Here is a 9,877-nt window from a genome sequence, read left to right on the forward strand (position 1 = left end):
TGCGCCACTTCGATGCCGTAGGCTACACATTTGCATATTACCATGTGGTAGAGTGGCAGATTCATTTGCAACGCAAAACTCTACATCACGGATGGGAAAACATCAATAAATAGATTTCAGAGAAACTGGATTATAGGAACCAAAATTTTCAATTTGTACTGGTGTCATGGTGCAACCAGTTAACCAATTGATGATATATAATGACATATACAGTGTATATATATTAATTCTGTTTATGGGACTGTGCTCTGGATCTGTTCGAGCCACTTACCTAGTTTGGGGTCAATGCTGAGGTATTTACTTCAGTGTACTCATGGATGTTTGCTGTTTCATCCTGGATGGTGGTTCTGATACTCACTAGTCCTCGGCCGTCCTTCTTAGCAGACAGTCTCAGGGTGCTGGAATTCCATCTCATCCTTTAGCCAGCTGATTATCCGAGTCAGGCATCTGACTGCTCAGGACTTGCTTACTTTCTGCAGGTGTTTGGTGGTTGCGGCTTTCCTAGCGGCCTCTTCGTGATTCCCACTTGCCTGTGGGATTCCCAGGTACTTGTAGCTGTCCTCGGTGTCGTCTTCTGGTTGTGCAATCCTCTCAGTTCTAACCATCTTCCCTCTCTTTGTTACACTTTTCCAGCCTGAATGACATTGCAATATGTCTCATTTACTCCTGGCATACAGCTTGATGTAGAGGATAACAATTGTGCCATCCTGTAGTCGGTATCCGTAGCAAGTCATGTTAATGATCTAGCCTGGGCGGTTCAGGCCTATGCAGAACAGCAGTGGGGACAGCATCTGTCAGTTTGAACAGGTCATCTTGACCTTGACTACATGCCTAAATGCACTGAGGTGCTGCCATGTGATTGGTTAGATGCATCAACAACCAGCTGAACAGGTGTACCTACACAATTAAAGAAAAACATCAAGAGTACTTGTCCTGCAAATGTTTTGTGTTTTTGCACAGAAAAACATACTGGACACATTTAAGAATCTCATTTTTAATAAATCATCAAAAGTACACATATCTACAAAAAGTGTAGATCAATAAGATTTACGAAACTACAGTACAATCATTGTAGATCTTATTTACAATTGCTGAATTATTTACTTTATTCCACATGAAGCCCATCAGTAATCAGCAAAGAAAGCCAATTGTAGTTCAGGAATGCTTAAGATATGTGAACACAGAACTGTCACATTTGCAAAAGGGAGAGAATTACAGAATAAAGCAACGGCAGACTGTAGCTCACAATGCTGGATTTTCATCAAGCTGTGAACTGATTTTAGCTGAGAGTGATTTTAAGAAACAGCCGAAACAAATTTAAACCAGCAAAGCTGACATTTCCTTAAATCCACAGGAAAACCGTTTTGTTACAGGTTTGATTGGATGACTCTTCAGCACCACTTCAAAGGACCAGCTTATCTGGCCTTTGACGTGATTTGCTCAATTTCCTATTTTTTGTCCTCTGATGAGCTCTCGATGTAATTGCATGGAGTGACAGCAGAAAATAATAAAACAAGATCAAGGATCCTCTGCACAATTCTAATCTCAAATAAAGCTCATTAAGTCAACTGTGCAAAGCCTTTTGAGGTTTCCTACGCACCAAGAATGCATAGATTAGATGGTCATAATACTGGACCAAAACAACACAGGAGGAGAGGTGGAAGAAGGTGGTTTCCAAAAGCATCAGAATCTACGCAAATGCATAAACAAAAAAAAAACAAAAACAAAAAAAAGTTCAATCACTAAGTGGGAATGTTGTGAAAACAAAAAGAAAATCTCTAGATTTCTGGTTTCAGTGCTCAGATGTTTTAAAGAAGCCCAGAGAGGCTCTGTGGAAATCTTGTGCATGCAAATTCTTTGCTTTCAGTTAAGACTTGCAATAAACACAGACAATAAATGTTAAGAAATCTTTTTTTTCCCAAAACAGAAAGAAAAAGGAAGAAAAGTGCATAATCAAGAAGAACATAAAAGGGCACTTTGTCATTTTGGTGCTATGATTTCTTTCACTCCATAAATACTGCTACAGCACAGCACATATCCAAGGCCCAGGAAACAGTTGTGTTTATGTTCCCCCATTGGAACAGACAACCGGAACAAGTACAAATGCATAAAACCACACTTTCACCATTGCTGTGACTCTTTCTGCTGTGTAGCTGAAGTTGCCTCCAGGTGGTCAGTGTAGGTATTGCTAAAACAGTGTGGAAAGCAACATGAAAAAGGAGCATGTGTGTGCCCTTAAATTACCCCCCTTTCTAAAAACCCAACCCTACTGCAGACATGTGAACACAAGAGAAAAATCAGGGCTCTTTCATACATTACATTGCACATTAAAGAGGACTGGAATGTTTTAGCAGAAGACGCGAGAAGAAAGGACACGTAAACCCCACTGTGGATATGAGTGACATGTGCTGGCATTACTCTGTAATACGGTGAATCATAATCAATTTTTATATATATATATATATATATATATATATATATATATATATATATATATATATATATATTTTTTTTTTTTTAATATATTTACACGATGCATTTACATAGATGTGGACATTAAGGAAAGAGCTAGACCACCCTGTCAGGACAAATATCTAGTATAATATCTTGTGTGTGTGTGTGTGGGGGGGGGGGGGGGGGGGGGGGGGATTGTACGCATCACTTTGGAAGCACAGGTGACAATCGAAATATTATAAAAACACATGAGTGTAATACACGTATTCTTTAAGTATAATCTGGTCTTTTGTTGGTCATAAGGATCAAATACAGCGCTGCCTAAAGGTTTGTGGTGACTGGGGACCGTCCTTAAGGAAAAGGATATTTGTTTTTATGTAATAGCGCATTAAATTAATGATAAATGGAATTATTCATCAGGAACCATCACTGAGCTTTAATGGAAGATCAAGCATACATACCCTGTTTTCAGCAACCATCGCCTCTGGCTTCGAATGTTGCATCGTGTCACCTAACGCAAGTTTATCATGTAAGAAGCTGAAGAATGCTGTGCTGACTAAAGAAGCAAACGATGCAGCTAGTTCAGCGTCTGGAGAATCAGCCTTTGTGTGTTGGATTAAAGGCTCAAAACGCACCTGAAAAAGTTATATTCTTGATCAAAGAAATGCAACAGCACTTCCTACTCACTTCAAAACTAGTCTAGACAAATACATTCTTTTAAAAAGCTGCCAGATGAGGAACTGTGAGGCGTTTCTGTGTGTTTCTCAGACTTGTCCTATTGTTGTTCAGCTGGGCACTGGGGTCTCCCACTTCTCTTTCTCCTCTGGTTAGTGCTCTTCTGTGCACAGAGTTTTGGCAATGTTGTACATGCAACGTCCTTAATCTCTAAGAAGAAGAATACTTTTTCTTTTTTTTGTATCCAATCCATATGGTATTTAGCTGTGCACAATCAGCTTTTGAACATGATAAACTCAGGAAATGGCTGCTTAAAAAATTTGCCTCTCTAGTTACGTAGATATTAAAACTCTCTCAAATTTGATGAACGAATCCCTTAATTATTATCCGTCACTGCCGAAAGGTTGGATCTTTCTTAGTATTTAAGGACGTGACCGTTAAGAATCTTTCACTCTTGTGCCTACACTGAAAATATTAATTAATGGGGGGTGGGGGAGAAAAAAAGAAATGAGATTAAATATGTAACAGAGCCCACAGCAGTTAGATCCACAGGTATTAAAGGAAGACTGGTAAACCAAGGCGGGGGGGTAGACTTTTCCTAATTACATAATGACGGGACAAATCAGAAGGAGGAGGAAGACAAATGAAGAAGGATAAAACAGATCAGCGTGTGCTCTGTCCAGTTATGTCCAGTGGGGGGACACGGTTAAGGCGATGGTGGTTGCCGACGCACTCGTCTTCTCACAGCAGCGTGCAGCGGAAGAAACTGCTCTTCTTGGGTTGTTCTGTAATCTTTACTCCTTGATTGCTGCCCTGTGGGTTGTTTCCCTCCTAAAATGCACAAATGTTAAAGCCCATTAATTAGAAAAACATCCAAGACACCAGAAAACACCATTAACACCATACCTACTGAAACTACTGTGGGTAAGCTATTAATAGAGTTTTCACTTCTCTACTTTCTTACCAGCTTCTTGTCCATTTTTGCCTTAATGTCTCTGGCAAGCGTTAAGAAGGCCTGCAGACCAAAAAAAACCCAGAACATATAAGATCATTACACCGCATCGAAGCAATAATTCAGTACAATTATCACTAAGAAATAAATAATAAACAACAAGACGATGTAATCCCAAACAAGTGTTCCAGCAATTATCACAGGGAATCTAAAGTGTTTGGACAATAACTCGTTTTTTTATTTTGTTTGGCTTTTAACTCAGAGTGGTTTCTTATTACCCTCTATTTATTATTAGAATAATGAAAACATCAAAAATAATCAATGTTTCATTGGATGTGTTGTTTTGGTGCCTTCTATGGCAAACGTGCTATTAAAAAGTGCTCTATTAATAATTCATTTTCCTCTTAGGGTGGTTTGTTTGTGCGGTTTTGAATACGGTGATTAGATTCAGGCACAGCTCACAACAACCACACCGAGACTCTTTGGAGGAGGTCGTTTGACCCAACTACAACGTGTAGGCTGCAAGTTTGAGAGTACCACACATGTGCCGAGGGCAAAAACTGTAGTCATTAACCACGAAATGAAGTGAGGGCTAACTAAACTCTCCCTGTAATCCACTGTCAGTGCGTCCCAGGGCGGCTGTGGCTACAATGTAGCTGCCATCACCAGTGTGTGAATGTGTGTGTGAATGGGTGGATGACTGGATGACTGGATGTGTAAAGCGCTTTGGGGTCCTTAGGGACTAGTAAAGCGCTATACAAATACAGGCCATTTACCTTCATACTGTATTTGTTTTCAAGATTTTTTATTGTCCAGATGTGTCTGTGGCGCAAACTGATAATTCTTGTGTCTTTTATAGTTCCACATTTGGTTTGGTTGGAGTTTTCTCCATGTGAAAAGAAACCGAATACAAAAAAAACAAGGAAAAGCTACGAGTTTACAACAAAGTGCATGTGCATGTGAAAACGCCCCAAGACCAGAGGAAACCCAGTGAGGGCAGTTTGGTGTGCTGCACTCAGACTTCCTTGCCTCTGGCTTTAGGACTTTGGGGGAGACAGGGATATTAATCTGAGCAGTAAGAAGATATGTGGAGGGATTACACTTATTACGATTGAAAATTGGGGAAATCCCAGTCGTGTCAAAGCTCAGAAACATTCCTGCGGCCTGAATACTGAATTACTAGCTGCTGGAATGCGACCATATTACTCGATGAAGGAATTCATCTTTGCTATATCTCTTTGTATCCACTTTGAAGGAGCAAAAGGTTTGGATTCTGTGGCTGCGCATGATTAATGGATTCTGACCACACTGCAGCTGGAAACTTTCTCTAATGTGTTTAAAGACACAAACTCTTAACCATGTCATGCCATAATAGCCACATTCATTTCAGATAAAATTATCTCCTTCTTTTTTACATTATTAATTGTAGTTATATTCATGGTGTATTTTGGTTTTCATGTAATTGAATGTTGTAACTTTGTGTATTATGAATGTAAGCCCAACAAGGGACAATAGTTAGAAATTAGCAATAGCTATAAACTTATGTGCAGTACATCAGTTTCATGCTTTATATTTGGACTATGTTAAACTGCACTGTCCCTTTTAAACAAAGAATAAAAAGAAAGATTTAAGATCATTATTTGATCATATTAAAAGTTTTGATTTATTGGATCTGTAGTACTTTACCTTTCAAAGTTATTTTGAACTGTTATATTCTACCTATATATTTAGTCACGTCGTTTATGCTTCAAAGAAAAACTTAGCTAAGAGTATCAAAGTCATTTCCCAACCTTTGGGATAAATAAATATTATTATTAATAATAATAATAATAATAATAATAATAATAATAATAATAATAATAATAATAATAATTCTTTTTCTTATAACGTATAAATATTTGGTTTTAGGTATGCTTGTAATATTCTGATAGAGCTGCTTGAACCTGCTTCCTGCTAATAGGAAGTACAATTGTGTCGTTGTCCGGTGTGGATTTCAAGAGTTAAAAATGATTTAACATCTGAGCTGTCGCACATGTGCTGTCCCCTAGTTTTACAGAGTAAAAACATAAATTAAGCTGGCCATCTTCCACAACACCACTTTCAACAACTAGCAAATAATTACTGAAAACTGAACTCACATTCTCCACGTTGATGTTCGCCTTCGCACTGGTCTCCATAAATTTGATACCGTACTCCAGCGCCAGCTAACAGCAGAAGAAAAGAGTCATTAGTGGGACTATTCAGACACTACTTTTATTTTGCAGGGACCTCAGAGTAACATTATCACCGACAAATCAATTCCCACCTTCTCTCCTCTTTCTTTGGACACTTGACGCTTGTCATTAACGTCACACTTATTCCCAAGGACCATCCTTTCCACGTCTGCTGATGCATGCTGTGAAAAAGAAACTCATGGTGAACAGGTAGGAAAGCTACCTCATATATACTAAGAATATACTGGTATGTTTTCACCTTGTTCAATGCCACCAGCTCACCAGTAAATAAGAACATTGTTACTAAAGGTAACTGATGTTGATGTTTATCTGCTGTGTATTTTACACTCATTAAATACTGTGTTGGTTATTTATAAGGCTGACGAAGAAGGCCTCTGGATTTTTTTTAGTTATTTATTTTTTCACCAAAAAAAATCTTTATCGTGAATGATTAAAACTTTTGCATGAATCTGTATGTTTACATTTAATGTAGTAACATTAAAATAGTTCTGCTATTACGTTATAATTATAATTTTGCTTCTCTGGTACAACAGGGAGAATGAATAACAAATAACAATGCAAAACATGGGCATAAACATCAGCTATTGTCCAAATTGATATTCTAAGCACAAGAAATTCAGATTTGATACCAATCGTTGAGCCCTAACACAAAAATTATAATTACAACTATTCTGTAAAACCCAAATAGATTAAGCTGCTTAAATAAACCTAGCCCTGCAGGAGGATTTGGACTTTTATTTGTTGACAAAATTACAAGGAAAAGGATGTGCAGAAGGCAAAACAAGAGGGTTCCTGCAAAACAGGGCCTAGCACAATAACTGCTTTATCTTAATTATCTGGGTATAATAATTTTAATCGTAACAGAAACTGAATCAAAACTACAGCGTTACTCTATAGCACTTTGTAGAAGATCAAAATCAATAATTAACCAAAGAGGAAGAAATCTGAACAGAAAGAACTAGAAAAGTACGAGTAATGCAAGGTTTTTACCTCTTCTATATTCCGTATCCAGTTCTTGATGTTTTCAAAGGACTTCTCATTGGTAATGTCAAACACTAACATGATGCCCTGCAGAGGTCATAGAGCAGAAGACATAAGAAAACACAGTAACCTAAGATCAGTGCTGTCATCGCGTACTTCTTGAATCTATCTGATCCACAGAAACAGAGCTGAGAATCAACTCTAATGAAAATATGCAGCTCATGTAACCACTGTGAGATAACCACTTGTTATTAATTAGCACTATGTCAATAAAACGAAACTGAGATGAAACATCGTCGACCGGTGATGAATCATGTTGTGCTGGAGCAAAGTAAAAGGACTTTGATCAAAGGTAAGAAGGTCCAATTAGGTTTACAAATACAAGCATACTAACTGTATGCTTGTAGGAGGGACTAGCAAAAACTGCCAAGGTGCTGTAGTGAGCACACCTGATTTTTCAGGTGTACATGGCATTAACAACAATGTGGGGTGTGGTTCTAGTAGAGGTTTATGCTGCAGTACATACATCATTTCACCTACTCCATTCCCAGAGATTATCTCAGCTAATGTATCATCTGAAAGGCTAACGATGCAACTTACCATGGCTCCTCTGTAGTAGGCTGTTGTGATAGTCCTGAACCTCTCCTGTCCTGCTGTATCCCTACACAGAAGATACATCTGTTAACTGTCCTCACAGAACACATTAAGGGTATAACAGCTTTTTTAGAGATTTTTTTAAAAGCATACAAAATAAGGAGCAGGACCAAGTTTCCAAGTGTTCCATACAAGTGTTGGTGACTTTCCTCGCTTGACACAATCCTATTCTGGTCAGTTACAGTAGTAGATACTGTCCAGCAGTTATACAATAACTTGTTCAGCTAACACCAACAATGTGAGGTCATTACCGTTTGTGACGCTAGGTACCCAAGCCAAGGCTGTGTGGTATTTTGCTTTTGAATTTATCTCAAGTCTTATGAATAGGGGGACAAAGAAAATAATTCTAAGAATATCAAGTACTTTTTGTCTTTCTCTAAAATATACAGGATTAGATTTAGGGTAAGACTTAACATTAACCCCAAGAAGGGTTAGACCAATGGTGGCCAGACCAAATGTGGGGAGTACAAAGAGTCTGTTTGATTGGGAACTTTCCATCTGTAAGTTAATAAATACACACAGAAAATACAGGTATGGCAGTGATCATGTAGATAAGTAAATACAAGTAAATACCTGTTTTTAACGATAACATTGTTATGAAACATTCTTTCTGATTTAAATAATTTAAATAATAAATTTCTGATTTAAATTAGTTTGTGTTGCTGTTAAATTGCATTGCATCATACTGAAATGCTTCTTCATCAGAAATGCTTCTCATTTTAGAACAATTATTCTAAACAGTAAAGAGTGCAGGCATGCTGAATTATGCTGCTGACTTTCAGTTTGAAGGCAGCTTAATATCACTGTCATCCATCACCAAACCCTGTCAGATGAAGACAATTTATGGACTTGTCTATCTTACCATATCTGTAGCTTGATCTTCTTTCCATCTAATTCTATTGTTCTGATTTTGAAGTCAATACCTGAAGAAAATAAAAGTCACATCAATTGTCTTTTAGAAGCACCACAAACTTTGCCTGACCACCCCACAGACAGTAACAATATCTGTTTTTAATGCACGAGATAATTCACACTTTTGTAACGTTGGCAGCATGAGTGCGAAGTACAGGGCAGTCTGTCATAAGGGAAATGACAGTGCCAACTATCACTGTTAGCTTTGAAGCATGCTAGCTCAGTTTACCCCTGTTAAAGTATTTATTACGATAAAAATGTCAGGTGGGGTGCACTCTCATGGAAATCACATATATTTGAGGTTGCCAAATATTCAGGCCGGTTACAACGTCTGTGAGGTTTCTGGAAAGCCCCTCTAACTAGCCGGTTGAAAGCTTCCTGACTAGCCTGTAGTACAATATGAATGCTAGCCAGAAAAGTTAGCAGAATTAGCCTGTCGGGATGGGCTACTCCTATGTCTCTTTTCGTCCAAAACCACACCGATAATTCGGCTTTTACCCACCTATCGTGGAGATAAACGTTGAGTTGAAGGCATCTTCTGAAAATCTGAAAAGCACGCAGGTCTTCCCAACGCCGGAATCGCCGATTAAAAGTAGTTTAAACAAGTAATCGTAAGTCTTCGCCATGTTATTAGTTAGCTTACTACTGCGGATATCCCGCCCGTCGCGTACAGGGAGGCGTCACTTCCTGCGAGTTTCTTTTGGACAAATCAAACGTCACTCCCCACTGTCGTCGTGGCTGCTCTCCCGAGGGGGTTTGCTCGTTTTGATGCCTGTGTCCACCCGGGAGAGTGTTGTTAATTAATCGCTTAACTAACCACTGCTCGTAAGAACACAATACTAAGCCGCTGGTTATGTGTAGTCCGAAGGAAACTGGAAACTGCACACAATTGTTTAACCCTGAGAGTTTCTAAGAGTTTTCTACTGTAGCTTTTAATTTATTGTTGCTTCTTATCTTTTTTTTATTTATTTTTTTTACAACAGGTGTTTTTAAGACCTGTTTAGATTTTGTTTTA

General features: G+C 38.3%; 1 protein-coding gene across 1 annotated transcript; it reads right to left on the reverse strand.

Annotated features, from left to right (window-relative positions):
• Nucleotides 1-2,622: 2,622 nt before the first annotated feature.
• LOC308393759 (ras-related protein Rab-8A) lies at nt 2,623-9,857 on the reverse strand. The gene is made up of 8 exons (XM_080877732.1): nt 9,365-9,857; nt 8,813-8,873; nt 7,897-7,957; nt 7,306-7,383; nt 6,387-6,476; nt 6,220-6,285; nt 4,094-4,144; nt 2,623-3,960 (listed from the first exon to the last, which is right to left on the reverse strand). The coding sequence occupies exons 1-8, from the start codon at nt 9,486-9,488 to the stop codon at nt 3,871-3,873; spliced, it is 621 nt and encodes a 206-aa protein (XP_080733858.1). The 5' UTR covers nt 9,489-9,857; the 3' UTR covers nt 2,623-3,870.
• Nucleotides 9,858-9,877: the final 20 nt, after the last annotated feature.

The sequence above is a fragment of the Rhamphochromis sp. 'chilingali' genome (assembly GCF_963969265.1).
Source record: "Rhamphochromis sp. 'chilingali' genome assembly, chromosome: 3".
Lineage (NCBI taxonomy): Eukaryota > Metazoa > Chordata > Actinopteri > Cichliformes > Cichlidae > Rhamphochromis > Rhamphochromis sp. 'chilingali'.

Excerpts from the sequence above, each read along its gene's own strand:
- LOC308393759 (XM_080877732.1), bottom strand. The coding sequence starts at position 9,488 with ATGGCGAAGACTTACGATTACTTGTTTAAACTACTTTTAATCGGCGAT. Across the intron at positions 7,958-8,812 it reads AAGATCAAGCTACAGATATG|GGATACAGCAGGACAGGAGA; the intron begins GTAAGATAGACA and ends TCTTCTGTGTAG. Across the intron at positions 6,477-7,305 it reads GGATACGGAATATAGAAGAG|CATGCATCAGCAGACGTGGA; the intron begins GTAAAAACCTTG and ends TCTTTTTCACAG.